We start from the raw sequence: 15,788 nt of genomic DNA on the forward strand, positions 1-15,788 counted from the left end.
TTTACCAGTTATCAGGATAGTGAATTGTTCCATGGTCATCTTCTAAAGGTGACCAGTACTTTTTAGATATTACTATATAGACTTATGAGTGTAAACTTGTTTGATGTTTTTCAAGTCCCTACAATTCTTATCCTTACTTAAACATTCAGAATATCCTCTATTTGCCAACTAGCGCCTCTCTGTCTGGCTCCCAGGTGCTTCTGACATGGTCCCAAGAGTTTCTGAGAGCTTCGATGCTTTTTGATAAATTAAGATGTTCTAGACTCGTCTTGTTCTCTGCCCAGATCTAGAGTCATTTCTCTAAGGAACTCTTACTTCTTTTAGTGGGAAATGATATTTTAAGACCACAGTCTGGGCAATAGGGATGGTCATTGCTGCTGGGGTTTTCATGACATCGTTTGTCATTTTGGATGTCTGCAGCTCATCCTTTAAGTAGATGTCTCAGGAGAGAGGCATGTGAGGACAGTGTGCCCTGTATCCATGCACGCTGTTGATAATTGTGGCACGTAAACCTTGAAAGTCTGCTCTGTGGGATATGGATTCCTTGGTTCACTTTTTCTTCCTTTGGGTATCTTAATTGTTCTTAAATAATGTCCTTCCTTTTTTTCTGATGTAAAGCGTTGCTGTCCACATACGATCCTAACTCGATTCAGTCTATGTAAGTCACATGCTTTCTGCCTAGGTTCCCAAGAACCTATTTGGAAATCCAGGTAGTTTTACTGGCACATGCCTTAGTGTTGGGGTTGTTCCGGATCGATGCTCTTAGGTTCACAGTGCTCTAATTTGATGTGGTTTCAGAGTTCAGAAAAATATTCTTCATTTAAAGCTTTTAGTATTTTTTCCTCTGTCCTCGTTTTGATTTTCTTCTTCAAGAGCTCCCATCACCCACATGCTGGATCCCCTCTGCCTGTCCTCCATCTGTGCTGCTCCCTTCACACTCTCTCTCTGTTCATCTTTTTAATGTTTAATCTTCCTCCCACCTCTGGTAAGTCATTTTCTGTTGGGTTTATTTTGCTCTTGTCTTCTAGTTTTCCTTTCTAAAATAATTGTTTCTCTTTGTTCCCACTTCTTGGAATCTGTGTGTCCTGATTCTGCTCTGGGTCCTTCCATGCCTGTGTCCTCTCCATACAGTAAGTAGCTCATCCACTGCACGGACCTGTCTTTCTGATGTGCTGTTACCAGCCCATGCAGGGAGTGGAGTCTCTTTTTCTTGCTCTCTTTTTCCATAGTGTTGTGTGAGATTTGACTTTGATGTTTCCCAGTTGCTCATTTTTACATGAAATACTTTCCTAAGTTTTTAAGTTCAGATATCTTTTCTCACTTCACAGGACTCTAATTTTATTCCACTTTTAGCGCTTTCTCCTTTCTGTGGGACACTGCTCTAGAAAAGAAGCCTCACTGCTCAAATTTGAGACCTCAGATCCTTAGACTACTCTGGTCCCTTGAACTCACTGTGCCAGCGGGCAAAAACCCTGCCAGTTTCAGCACTGCTCTCAAATTGGCCCATCTTGCTTCCCCAGGAATTCTTTTTTGCTACTTTGGGCCTGACTCTAGAAGGCCATGTTCCTTCCAGTAAATGACTATCTTCCCTATGCCCTTTCAAATTTCCTCAGCCCCATGTAAATAAGACTGAAGGCTTCCTCTGAATTTCCCAATAGAATCCAGAGCTGAAACCTTTCTCTGAGCAAAGAAAGTCACTGAGTCCCTCTGGAATTTTCTGATTGTGCTCCCTACATATCATGTATTACCATGATATTTTCTTTTTTTCAGTGGAAGGTGAAATATCACTTTTGCACATTTCCTTTTTTCCAGTGGAGATCCTTCAAGGTTTGGTGAGTGGAAGCCTGGGAGGCACACTCGGGCCGGCTGTCAGTAGCCCTGTTGAGCAAGAAGGCATAGTTGGCCCTGTTTCCTTGCCTCGGAGAGCAGAGACCTTCGGAGGATTTGACAGCCATCAGATGAATGCCTCAAAAGGTAAATGATTTAGGAGCTCCTGGCTGTCTTAGTAGTCAGTAGAGCATGCGGCTTTTGCTCTCAGGGTTGTGAGTTCAAGGCTCACGTTGGGCCTAGAGCTTACTTTGAGGGGGGAAAAAAAAGGGTAAATGATTTAGAACCCATACTTCTGTAGATGATCCTTCTGTAGACTATCACACACAACCAAAAATGTGCTCATTCTGGTAGCTACATCTCCTCTGTCCCAGTCAGTAGAAGTTTTAGTGAAAGCTCATTTAGTAGCTAGCTGCTAGAACACTCAAGAATCTCTATCAGTGTCATGCTTACTTTGAATAATAAAAAACAATTTTCTGGGATCTCAGGTAAGTTGTGGCCAAAAGAGTAATGATACTCATTTTTCCTTTCTGCTTCTAATTCTTCTGCGGCCACAAAATTCTTAATCACTTAGCTGCCACCAAGCGGCTTCCCCCTTTTTAACAATAATAAGATGCAGGATTACCACCATATCTCTAAGCTATATATTTTGTATGCTTTTATTGGTTAATCTGTTCCACAGCTTTATTCAAAACAAAACAAAACAAAACTTGTTTGTTTCAGGAGGTGAGAAGGAAGAGGGAGAGGATGGCCAAGATCTGAGGAGAACAGAATCCGACAGTGGTCTGAAAAAGGTATTTTTCTAAAATGCACCACCCAAGACATCCTTGGCACTTCCCTCTACATCCATAGACTTTGCAGTTAATCCACTGGAATCTTATTTTGGATGCCTGACTTGCTGTTAATTCCTACTTTAAGAGAAAAACACACTTTTAAAGAAACCCTACAATTAAAAGTACCATATCAGTGGCCCTTTGACCTCTCAGGCTCAGAACCCTGAGTTTACTTTACGTTCATGCCTCCCCCTGCGGCCCCAACATCAGGAACTTTGTGTCAGTGGCCCATACCAGCCTCGACTCTTCAGGGGTGTCAGTTAAGTCCAGCCTCAAATCTTCATTGTCCTGCAGCAGGAGGCTGTGCTGGAAAAGAATAAAAATGAGAAGCCCAAGCATAACAGACACACATTGTATATTATTTTTGCCCCAGGATCATCTTTTTCTTTTTCTTTTAAATGCATGTTTTTTGTTTTATAGGGTGGAAATGCTAACCTGGTATTTATGCTTAAAAGAAACAGTGAGGTAAGGGCATTACGAGCTATGTATAAGAAAAGGATTTTGTTATAATTGCTAGGCTGAGAATGCTTATTTGTGTTTTGCTGTTATGAACAAGCTGACTCCTGGCCTTGATCTGTGCACTTAACCGTGCGGTTGCCACTTCCATTTACCTGGCTGTTCCCTGGCCCCGGGGCCTCAGCCTCGGATTGCTCCAGACTTCTCCATCCTGGAGAAGCAGGCCTTTTGCTCTCTGGGAACATGCAGGGTCACATAAGCCTGGCTCTATGGACCATGGCACCTCCCCTGTAGGTAACTGCGCAGTAATATCCTGTCCTGCAATGACTCAAGTTGCGTTTTCTTCTTTGAGTGCTGCTTTTCACTCGCTGCATGTCACTCTGTGTCACACACAGAGTGGTGTCGCTGCTCTTATGGGAGAGAGGATCTTCCTTCCCTTTGTGGGTTCAGTTCTGCCCACCCTGCTGGGAGCTGTGCCTCTCTGGCTCTGGTCCCCTCTTCCTGCCTCTTCCCCGCAAATCCTGTTCCTCTTCCCTGCAAATCCTGTTCTAGGCCGCCACCCTCTCCACACTTGCTTGGCTCTGATCGGCTGGAATGCTTGTCAGCCAACCGGAGTTAGACAACAAATGACAGTGGCTTTATGGGGTGCCCCTCTCTGGGTGCTCTTGAGTTTCTTCTTACTTTAAAAAAATATATATTTATTTATTTATTCATGAGAGACACAGAAAGGCAGAGGCAGAGGGAGAAGCAAGTTCCATGTAGGGAGCCTGATGTGAGACTTGATCCTAGGACCCTGTGTCACACTCTGAGCCCAAGGCAGCTGCTCAACCACTGAGCCACCCAGGCTCTTGAGTTTCTTCTTGCTTTTAACATAATATCTTAAGTCCCTGACGAACGTGGTTTTAAAATTTTTAATTAAAGGGAACTTCCCCTTTTCCCCTCCTAAAACTTGTTGGCATGGTAGTGTAAAAACACCATGGTTTTCTGAAGGCCTCCCCTTTGGTGTGCTTTCCTTAAATGAAATAAACTTACTCTCACACAGACTGACACTCTCTGTACCTGCTGCTCCAATGAAATTTCGCTCTTATTTTTCTCTTTGGTAACTTCTTCCCCTGTATTTTGTGACAAGGGTTGGGTAAGAAACTACCAGACCGGGGCATTTCAGGCACTCTAGTGAGGATAACACTCTGTGGACCACGAGCCACTGTCAGAATAAACTGAAAAGAGGAGTAAAAACTGTGTTCTCAGAAGGGCTATAAGCCTAATAATTTTTTGTGTGTTTTGTTCTAAGTACAGTTGATCCTTGAATTGCATGGGTCCACTTAATAGGCAGGTTTTTTTCTGACAAATATAGTGCAGTGCTATAAATATGTTTTCCTTTTGATTTTTTTAGTAACGTTCTCTTCTAGCCTACTTTTATAAGAATACAGCATGTAATACCTATAACATACCAAATATATGTTAATCAGCTATGTTATGGGTAAAACTTTGGGTCAACAGTAGCCGTTAGTAAAGTGCTGGGAGTCAGAAGTTATAGGTGGATTTTCTACCGTGCAAGGGAACTGCTGCCCCAACCCCTGCATTTTTCATAGGTGAGCTGTATTATAAAAGAAATATGTGGTCATAGTAGAAAGTTTGAAAAATGTCCAATCATGAAAAAAATAAAATTATCCCACCACTGAGAAATAACTGCTGTTAAATGTTTGGTATTTATATTTCCAGCCTTTTCTTCTGGACAACATATATTTATTTATATGTATAAGTTTGTGTGGGTATGACTAGTACAAAAATAGTTCTATATAATTTATACCAAATACTCCCTGGAGCTTTGTGTCCTTTTTTCTCCTAACACACATTAGAAGCATTTCCCCAGAGCAGATTTGTACACACATGCTCTTTAACGGTTGCACGTTATGTTGTATGCCATCATTCAGTTCTTCCTCTAGTTTGTGTGTGGAATTTAATGCAGCAAAAATAGCTCTGTGCGGTGCTACTGCACTCGAGAGAGAAATACTCATGGCGTGCTCCCCTTCCCTCCACACAAGTCTGTCCTTGCTTTCACCAGCATTGGGAACAGTCCACTTGTAACTGACGTTTTGTTGGTTTCATAAGTTCAAGTGGTATTTTATTTTTCATCTGTTTAATTTCAAATAAAGGTGAATCATTTTTTATAGGTCATATAATTGGCCATTTATATCTCTTTTACAAATTGCTGGTTTGTGTTGCCTGTTTTCTTACTAGGTTATTTGTTTCTCGTTGATCCACAGGAGCCTTTTTTTATTTGGCTTTGAGTGTCCCTGCATTACATGTTTTAATTTTATATTTCATATAGTGACACTTGGTGCATCTGTGATTTCTTGCATTGATTCTTCAAAAAGTCTCTGTTTCATGATGAGAAGACATTCTCATATTTTCTTACTCTCTTATGATTCTTTTTTTTACACTCAACCTTTTAATCTGTTTGAATATTTTTTGTGTGAGCCAGGTTCCCAACTTAATTTTTCCCAAAGATTTAGCCATTTTCTGAGAACAATTTGTTGAATATTCTTTCCTTCCCCAGTGATTCAGGAATGCTAATTATACACTAACTTCTTGTGGTTTGCTCAGGGCTTTCTGTTCTGTTACATTGGTGTGCACGTCATTTTTATGCCAGTAATCTTAGAGAATTGGAGCTTTACAATGCCTTTCTAATGTGTGCTGATGGCCCTCCTACACCGTCGTTTGGTTGGCTTGATCTTGTTGTGTATCTCTTGGACATTTGTACCTGCTTATTCTTTTTGGTGCTTTCAGTATAGAAACATTGCATTCAGATGCAGGCTCCTTGCTGTGTGTTCAGGGGCTTATGTTGCCAGACAGGACATGGTGTGGTGGGTTCTGAGACTCTGGTCTGAGGTAATGTTTCCATTCCTTGCTTTTGCAGCAACTTGTCCAGAGTGTCATTCATCTCCACGAACTCCTAAGCACATTGCAGGTATGGGCCTTTCTCTTTTATCCTTTCACTCATTTGTTTCAAGAAAAATTGTTAAGGGTATTGTTGGCCTGGGTCTTTGAGGTATGTGGGCTGCTCATAGGTAAAATGGAGCCTTCAGTCAAGACAAGGCTAGCTGTCAGGATGAGAAAGGGTATAAGATGCAGTGCTTAGAGCATCACTGACCTTCTAAGAACGGATGATTGATGATGGTAGACTATACATAGGTGCTGTAGATAACCCTAGGGCAAACCCCATAAAGTGCTAAACATGGTTTGGATGTTTTCTGTCCAGAAAGGCTTTAGCATGATTTTAAGTTTCCAAGTGGCTGCGTAGTATGTGGATAGGGAAGCCCTCCTCAAATAACTGCTATCTAACACTTTCTGGGAATTATCCTTAAATTCTGCCCATTTCCTTTCTGCAAGCTATAACATTATCCAGTTCCCACTTCCTCACACCTCCAGAACACATACAGTCTCCACCCCAGGCAGTGTCAGTGTGTGACCAAGTGTAACAAGACTTGGTCCCCACACAGTTGACATTCCTGCATGAGAAGTGCCCCCCAGGGGCGGGCACTTGGCTCCAAGGTTGTAGTGGAGCGCTCTGACCAGACTGGCCTAAAAAGTGAGGGGGAACTGTAGGCTGTCCTGAGCCCGGGGCTGGACCAGGGGTAGGGCCAGTCACACCTCCCTACTTCTCCTGCCCCTGCCCAGGGCGTGGTGCTGCAGCAGGACAGCTACATCGAGGACCAGAAGCTGCTGCTGGCAGAGCGTGCACTCACCCGGAGTTCATCGCGCCCCAGCTCCCTGGTGGAGCAGGAAAAGCAGCGCAGCCTGGAGAAGCAGCGCCAGGACCTGGCCAACCTGCAGAAGCAGCAGGCACAGCACCTGGAGGAGAAGCGGCGGCGCGAGCGTGAGTGGGAGGCCCGTGAGAGAGCACTGCAGGAGCGTGAGGCCCGGCTGGCGCAGCGTGAGCAGGATGTGTGGCGTGGCCAGCAAGACCTTGACCGTGAGCGGGAGGAGCTGCAGCACAAGAAGGGTGCCTACCAGTGTGACCTGGAGAGGCTGCGCACAGCCCAGAAGCAGCTGGAGCGCGAGCAGGAGCAGCTGAAGCGGGATGCTGAGCGACTCAGCCAAAGGCAGGTGGAGCACGACGCCTGTCAGGTGAGGCACTGGGACGGGTAAGGGGGTGCCCCCAGAGCTTGCTTAGCCTGGACGGGGTTGGTGGGGACAGGGGCACCGGGGTCTGTGTATGGGGTGGTGAGCCCCCGCCCTCTCTGAGCTTAGGCCAGGGGTGTTCTGCGGGCATTTGGGGAACATGGATACCTGTGACTGAACTGCCTGTCTGTTGACACTGGTCTGGTGTTGCCATCTTCCAGGGATGAAACAGGTTAGCAGAGAAGCAGGTTAGCTTCCCACAGAGGTGTTTGAGGTATAGGGTGGGAGCAGGAATGGGCTCTGCATGTTGCTCTTCAAGACAGGATGGATTCCACCCGCATCCCAATAACTCAGCAGGGCTCTGACTGAGGAAGCCCCTCCCTGCAACACCCCTGCATGGGACACCACAGATCCGGTGATGCTCCTCTACCTGGTTTCACCTCTGACTCCCTACCACCCTCTTAACCTGACAGGCTCCCATCGTCCCTCAGCCCTGAAATAATTCTCCATGGCCCTGTGTGATTCAGTCTTCACCCAAACATCTCTCCTGTTTCTTCAGGAATGGGAGTTCTTTACTAAGCTGCGTCATCCAAGATAAATTAATTTCTGCTGCTGACATTAAGTACATGTAATAAAATTAATAATGGTATCAAAACTAATAATTGTAATGCTTTCCCAGGTACTACTTGGGGCAGGGAGGAGTAGCTAGTCAAGAAGTCCTGAATCCTTATACAGTGAGTGCCGAGGTGTCCAAGGAAGTGGGTGCAAACCAGGCTGAAACCCCCCAGTTGACCTCAGCCAGCATTTAGTGAGTGGGCACTGGGAATCCCACTTAATGGCACCTCACTTAATACCTCGTTTGGAACATGTGCAGGTGTCATATCAACATACTAAGCTGCTGAGGATCCCATCCTTCTTTCCGAATCCTGAGGAGCCCCCCATGCCATCTGTACCTTCGATAGCCAAATCAGGATCCCTGGACTCAGAACTCTCAGTATCCCCAAAAAGGAACAGCATCTCTCGGACACACAAAGATAAGGGGCCTTTTCACATACTGAGTTCCACCAGCCAGACAAACAAAGTACCCGAGGGTCAGAGCCAGACCCCAGTACCTGCCTCTGCCTCCACCCGCCTGTTTGGGTTAGCTAAGCCAAAGGAAAAGAAGGAGAAAAAGAAGAAGAACAAAGGCAGCCGCTCTCAGCCCTGTGGTGAGTTACCCACGCCAGGTCCCCTCCAGCCCATTGCCCCCAGATCTTGAAGGGTGGGCAGGTTTCCATAGCATGGGGATGGTTAAATTGGGGCCATTCAGGTGTGTGCTGTCTTGCCAGGCGCACTTGCTTTGCCTGTGAAGGCTGCTGGGACTCACACCTGGAATATCAACTCTGTGGTCATTTAAGACATCCTCCCCCCTTGTGCACACGTGTGCCCAGAAGAGTGTGCAGGTCTCATATTCCAGGCATCTGTTCCCCAACTGAGGGACCCAGAATGAAGACTAAAGTCTCCCTGCTTCCCTGTAGGGCTGGTCCAGTCACCAGTAGAGCTCGTAGTTAGTGAGCACTTCCAGGAGCTGGCTGTGTGAAGCAGGTGATGCTAAGCTCAAGAGAAACTAGGAAATGGAAGTTCAGAGAGACCAACAGTTGTGCTTGCCAGCACAGAGCTTGTGATTAAACCCCACTAACTGAGGTTCCCAGTTTGGGCATCACTTTCCCCAAAGTCCTCCCTCTGTTCCTTCTCATTAGGATTGCTCCCTCTGCTTTGTGCAGGAGAGCGGCTTGTCTCTGGGCCTGTTTGTGAATAGGAAGTCTGGTGCTTTGTCAAATGACAGTGAAGGGTGCCAGAGGACCTCATTTACTAAACCAATTGAGGAACCCTGGCCTGGAGAAGGGGTGGGTTGCCTACCGGGCCATCACTGGTTGCATCCCAGAAGACTGGGGTTGAGGAGAAAGGGAAGAGAGTTCAGTGAAAAGAAAAATTGTTTCCTGAAGTTCTTTCTCCGTGGTTTCTCCTTTACCAGATGGCCCCGGGTCAGAAGTACCCACAGAGGGTGAAGAGATCTTCTGCTGACGCTGCCGTCTGCCAGGGCCATCACCTCCTGTCCTGGCCCGTGGTTACCAGCCCCACCTCTCCTGCTGTTTCTGGGTGTGGTCTCTTACCTTGGACACCCATGCTGCCCCAGGTCCTGGACCAGAGTGACAAACGGTCTCTAATGTCAGGGTGGGGCAGGGGACCGGGAGTCAGTGGCTGCTCACAGCTCCCGGATTGGGGCTGGCCCTACTGAGGGTATTACACTGAAAGTAGGTGGTCCCAGAAGTCCAGGTGATGGTTTCGGACATGTCAGGAATTTCTAAAGGCTGAAAGAAGTTTCCAAATAAGGTCTAAAATTCTACCTGCCTTTTATTTGCAGGAGACAAGCAACAGTCAAGCAGCAGCAGATAATTTGGACTTGGTCTGTGTACATAGTTACCCGTCTGCATATACCCATGGGGCATACCAGAATCAGGCACCATCTGTAGGAGGTGCTGCCCCGCCCTGCCTGGGGGACATGCAGGCACTCAGCAGGTCATCCCCTAGCCCTCCAAGGCGGCTTTCCTATAACCCTACTCTGTGCACACCTCACCCCTTTCTGCAAGTATTTCTCATTTCATTTTAGAAGCGATAGCAAACATTTGTGAAAACCAGTGAGAAAAGGCATGACATGTTTAAAAAGCATATGTGTATATATATGATCTGTACCACCTTGATTTGGGTGTTTGTGATTTAAAAAAAAAAAATCTAGTTTTAACATGAAATCCAAAGAAATCTTACACTTAACTGGTTTTCCAGGATGTTTGCCCGCATACTCTGGGCAGAGATGAAGTAGAGAATCTCCTCATCCCTACTCCTGCCTTGTGACACTTTCTGGTTGTCACTGACCCGCAGCCTCCTGGCAGCACGCCAAAGGAAGTTGCTTCTCCGGCACTGAGGTGATCCCCACCCCAGTACCGGGACAGCTGGCCATGTCAGTTCAGGTGAAGGAATTTGGCCCACAGGTAGTAATTTTTACATTAGTGCAGCCCGATCGATAGCTGGCCCAGGTGTGGCTTGGAAATGTGCTCATCCTCTATCAGGAGGCTGGGGCACAATTCGATTTCTTCAAACATTTTTCAAATCTAAAGGTCTGTTGGTTATTGTACTCCACTCCCTGACGGTGCCACAGATGCGGCCTGGTTACTCTTCTCTTCCTCTCTTCCACACTGTTGGTGATCTGTATTTGCTGGAGGCTCGTCACCGGCTAGTAGGAGCAGGACCGTTCATTGAGTTCCTCTGAGGCCCCATCTCCCTGCTGGACTCACTGCTCCCTGTAAGGGGAGACCCTGGAAAAGTCTGCTTTCATTATGCCCTGGGTCCTGCCCCTCAGAAGCATGGGTCTTTGAACATACTTCTTAAACAAAATCTGTAACTTGGTGCTTGTTGATGAATTGCAAGCTGGCCTTGCAGATGGAGATATTTATCTTTCAGTTTATTTGAAAGAGGTCTGGTTTAACATTTTTAGGTTAGGTTTGTTTATTTATTTATGTGTGTGTGTGTGTCTGTGTGTAAAGTGAACATACTAGCCCAACGGTTTCAACCATCTGATCAATGCAGAAAGTGAATAGCCAACAGTGCTGCTCACTCCTCGGTGTCTGTCAAAGTGCTTTGAGGGCCCAAAAGAAAATTAATGGTTAGGGAAGGGGGATGCTTTTCTTCTCTCCTCTCATCCCCACCTCATTCTCTGATCAAAGGATGTCATCTTCCTTACTGGAGAGTCAGAACCTGCCACCTCTGAGTTAATCACCTATTCCTATTGTGGAGATTTCTTAGTCTTCAGAAACAGACTTTAAGACCAAAACTGGCTAATGGTCTTTTGAACTCTGATTCCCCTCCCCCCACCCCTAAACAGTACAGTTAAGTTCCTTTCTTGCATCAGTCCAGCAGAGCCTGCCATGGTATTCCTCAGATTCACACAGAGCCCAGCTCTCTTGGGCACCAATCCCAGCTCCCCACTGGGGCTTGCCGTCCCACTGGACGTGTGCTGTCAGAGGAGATGGCTGGCCAGAGGGGATGGCTCCGGGCACTCGAAGCCTGGCAGCTGGGCCACCCTGTTTCCTGAGCCTGCGGCAGGAAGTGCTCAGGACTGACCACATCAGCCCTCACGTCTGCTCTCCACAAGAGTGCTCTGGACCCCGGGTCACTGTCCACTGCTGCCTAGCTTGATGACAATTTGAAAGTGTCTTTTACTCTCAACTAGCTATAACGTTTAAGTGGCTTTGGTTGGGGCGATGGTGGGTTTTGTTTTTTTTAAATGGAGACTTCACCTGCATCCACACCCCAGTAATTTAATTTGGTCAGGTTCTGGCTGGACAAATGTAGAATCGTAATTAGAAAGTAGCTTCCTGCATCCACCCCACCTGGCCACCTCCATTCAGAATACAGGCTGCCGTAGGAAGAGACAACTACTTGGTAAGACCCGTGCTCTGACTTGCCTTTCCCCTCTCACCCCCAGGAGACTGGATCCGGGGGACCTCCCATTGTGCTTGGAGAGCTACCTGGGTTGTTGTTACTTGTGCTTGTGACCTTGAAAACCACTCTGGTTACTGAGTCTAAAGCCCCGTCTGGGTCTCTCCCTGTGAGAAGGGGTCGTCTGCCAGGGTGACTCTGATTCAGTTCCCCGTTGTATCTTCCAGCAAGCTCAAGAAATCAGATGCTTGATGGTGTGGTTGAGTTTTGGGGGTCAGGTAGAGACACTAGCCAAGAGTCCCCAAGTTCCCAGAGTCTAGGGAATTTCCTGGAAAGAGGCTGCATCTTCTCAGTCTATCATCTCAGAAGTTGTCATCCTGTTTGGGTGACACGTGCACTTTAAATGCTCTCGTCTTTTGGCTTCATTTTTGAGACAATCAGCTGTGGTAACTGTTTCCTTCTTTGAAAACGAGAGGGTTAAAAGCATGCAGATCGCCATAATCCAGCCTTTGCCAACATTCCATTCTCTGCCCCCACGAGAGTGATCTGTGCCTCATCAAGATTGTTTTCTCTTTTTTGAAAAGGTACGAATCTTACCTTTTTCCACCTTCTGTCTCAGGGTAGCACCACTCAAGTCCCTTTGAGAAGAGAATGTTTCCCTTATTCTCTTCCTCAGCCCGAATTGTTCAGACCCTCGGGGTTTGTTGTACCTTTCCAGGGAGGGAGCTGGAGTGGGGTGCAGGGTGACGGAGGCAGAACCTACCCAGGAGGCCAGGACATCATCCATGAGTTGCTCCTCATAGAAGTACTTGCTGTTTCACCACTTCGCCTCTGAGGCAGCTTTTCCAGAGCCAGTTCTTCCTGAGGATTCTGGTATTTGCTGGGGGGTGGCAGTCCACTGCAGTGTTGGTGGCCACTTGTGCCTGGGCCAGCCCCACCTGGGAGGGGGTTGGAGATGCTGTCTTGGTGAGTGGCCGTCCCCAGGGTGGCTTGGACACCCTTAGAATGTGGAAGCCCAAGCACCCCTTTAGGGTCAGATGGTGGTTGAGAGAGACATGTGTGCCTTGCCCACCCACCTTCCGTCTGGACATACATGCTGGTGCTGCAGGCCTGGGCGCCAGCCCCATGCTATTGCTCATTGACAGGCAGAGACGAAGAGGAGGGCAAAGAGTTTGTTGTGGTTTGTGTCTGTCTTCGTTTTTCTTCCAATGTAGCCTAACATTCCTAGTTAACCAGAGCTTTGGAATCTACTGCCTGCTGGCCAGGTTTTAAAGTGAAAAGTATTTTAATGCTGCCATAAGAGTAAAAACAAAGAAGGAAGGGAAAATACAAAAAGAAGCCTTCTACTTCTCTAATTTAATTTGTCAAAAGATTGACAGGCCTTGAATTAATTCTCCATCTTGCTAAGGTTTAAAGCCGGGCAAACCCTGCTGGCTCAAGTCCTCCGGCCACAGACATGACACCCTGCTCCGCACACCTGGCCTATGCTGGGGGGTCTCCTCCCTGCTGCAAAGCAGAGGGCACTGCCCCCCCCCCCCCCCACCAACCCCGGCCCAGCCTCTCCACCCCAGAGCCTCACCCAGCTTGAGCTCTCCTGCCTTCTGCAGCCACCTTCCAGGGGCCCGCCCAGTCAGCTTGCCCATGGTCACGGTTCAGCCTGTGGTTTTGTGTGTTCCTTGCCCACTGGGGGCGTGGGACACGCCCGGACCTGCAGGAGGGCAATTACCGTACACCTTATACCTCTGCTTTTGTTGTTTTCAAACGCTAGACGAACGTTTCTGTGCTAGGTTCTTTTAAATAAAAATGGGTTAAAACCCACATGCTGTATATTAATTTGTAATTATGTATAAAGTAAAGCAGTTTTACAGTAAAACTGTAAAAAATTTTTCAGTGTGTTTTCTGGGATTTTGCCACAACATACTGGCTTTGTATTTTATTTATCTTCCTCTCTAGTTATTGGCTTCAGACTCTACTTGTAAAGTCCCCTCCACCCTTTCAAAAAATAAATGTCCTTTAAGTCTTGATGTTGCCATATCCTATTTTGTCCCCATGGGCTTCCTGGAGAGCATCCCAAGACATTCAGGGCTCCTGATAACAGGGTACCCCCACACTTGACGAAGAGCCCTCTCCCCAGAGAGAACTTGTAAGCACTCAGTGGCTCCTCAGAGGCCTTTTCCTGGGGCCCAGACACAAAACCCAGGGGTGACAGGCCAGACGTGAAGCAAATCCCATGAAGCGGGATTTGGGCCTGGAATCAAAACTATTTCCAGTCATATCAGTGCAGTAAAATTGTCCTTTGCTATAGGTTCTACTCTGTAAAAAAGAATTGTTTGCCTGCCTTTGACAACTTTCCCCACCCCGTGCCCCACAGACACAACTCGATAATGCTCACATCAGTGCAAACAAGCCAAAGACAAACTCCACAACTATAAATGCAGAAATGAGACCATATCAAAGAGGGTGGGAAAGGGAAAGACACTGGGAACCAAACAGATGACAGCTGTCCACAGGAGAGAAACAGACCATCACACCAGAGCCCCCGTAGGGAGGATGAATCCCCATTACATCTTGCTTTGAAAACTAGAAGGGCCAAATTTCACAAGTTCTTATGACCTTAAAATCAGCCAGCTTGGCTCTTGGAGTCTGGAGGGCCAACAGGAACCAGAGTCCCCACCCTTAAAGAGGCAGCACAACAAACAGCCCAGGGAGGTAGGACATACAGGGGCAGAGTTACTAATCTCAGAGCATGGGCAGGAGGGGCAGAGGTTATCGGGATACTCCCAGGAACAAAGGAGCTGCCAGATGCCATTTCCTGCCCCTGCCCCCCTGCCCCGCCCCCGCCCCCCAGCATCAATACACAGCCACCTGCAGGAACCAGCCAGCTGATCTTCACTATCTAACTTGCTGACACCCCACCCCACTCCCTGCACTTTGGCAGATCCATCCCCTCCAGCCAGTCCTGCCTCAGTCCCAGGGATGCCAATCCCTTCCCCCAGAAGACTGTGCAAACCTTGCCAGCACCTTACATCCTACCCCCATGCAGATCTGCCCCTTCCAACCCAGCCAGCCTTGGTCCCATCCCCCACCCCCACCCCACCCCGTGGCTGCAGGTCCCCTCCTGCAGAGGACTGGCACACAAACCTTGCAAACACTGCACATCCTGCCCAGCACACTTTGTAGATCTACACCCTCCAAGACACTCTTGGCAGGAGCGAGCCCATCCAAAGCAGTGCCACAAGCCACACAGTGTGCACACAGCCCAGACAAGATCCAGCACCATTCCAAAGAGGCTTCTGCCCCAGGGAGAGGGAAAAATAACCATAAACCACCAGTCAGGCTGCAGACCTCTGTTCTGACAGCAAGCCCCACCCAACAACAAAACCTTCTCAGGGACAACACAGGGAAAGTGCCCTATAGTTTGGTGATACTACATCTCTGGCAAACATCTGGTCTGACTGAACTCTGGCCCCAGACAGCCCCACACTGGTCCACCAACAGTAGAGGGACCAAACTCTGCCCACACAGGGCAAAGAGAGCCACTGCAGATGACTGGACTGGAGAGAAGATGCTCAGTGACAAAAGTAGGCTCCATGCAACACACACAGGAGATGCTCTCGAGGGGCACATGGATGGCTCAGTCGTTTGGGCACCTGACCCTTGACTGGCTCAGGTCACGATCTCAGGGTCATGAGATTGAGGCCTGCATCAGGCTCCACACTCAGTGCAGAGTCTGCTTGAGATTCTCTGCCCCTCCCCCTGCTTGTGTTCTCTAAATACATACATAAATACATAAAGTCTTTTTAAAAAGAAAAAGGAGACACCCTTGAAGCACCAAGTTCTGGTGAGCAGGGGACATTGTACTGCAGAGTACTACAGAATCTTTTTTTTTTTTTTTTAAGATTTTATTTATTCATGAGAGAGAGAGAGGCAGAGACAGGCAGTGGGAGAAGCAGGTTCAATTATGAGGAGCCTGATGCGGGACTCAATCCCAGGACCCCAGGATCATGACCTGAGCCAAAGGCAGATGCTCAACCACTGAGCCACCCAGGTGCCCCTGGAACTTCTTTAAGT

The 15,788-nt window shown here is 47.5% G+C and overlaps 1 protein-coding gene across 11 annotated transcripts in view; it reads left to right on the forward strand.

Moving 5' to 3' along the window:
- AKAP13 (A-kinase anchoring protein 13) overlaps positions 1-13,741 on the forward strand; it is a 321,024-nt gene extending 307,283 nt beyond the window's left edge. For 8 of the 11 annotated variants that reach the window (XM_038532762.1, XM_038532765.1, XM_038532763.1 and 5 more), the window contains 7 exons: positions 1,813-1,974; positions 2,551-2,621; positions 3,081-3,125; positions 6,037-6,087; positions 6,798-7,247; positions 8,116-8,449; positions 9,256-9,305. In XM_038532762.1, coding sequence (XP_038388690.1) covers positions 1,813-1,974; positions 2,551-2,621; positions 3,081-3,125; positions 6,037-6,087; positions 6,798-7,247; positions 8,116-8,449; positions 9,256-9,305 — 1,163 coding nt within the window. Of the gene's footprint in view, positions 1-1,812; positions 1,975-2,550; positions 2,622-3,080; positions 3,126-6,036; positions 6,088-6,797; positions 7,248-8,115; positions 8,450-9,255 lie in introns of all 11 variants that reach the window. The other 3 variants (XM_038532759.1, XM_038532760.1, XR_005357033.1) reach the window with 2 other exon arrangements.
- Positions 13,742-15,788: the final 2,047 nt, after the last annotated feature.

Source organism: Canis lupus, chromosome 3, assembly GCF_011100685.1.
Source record: "Canis lupus familiaris isolate Mischka breed German Shepherd chromosome 3, alternate assembly UU_Cfam_GSD_1.0, whole genome shotgun sequence".
In the NCBI taxonomy this organism is placed as follows: domain Eukaryota; kingdom Metazoa; phylum Chordata; class Mammalia; order Carnivora; family Canidae; genus Canis; species Canis lupus.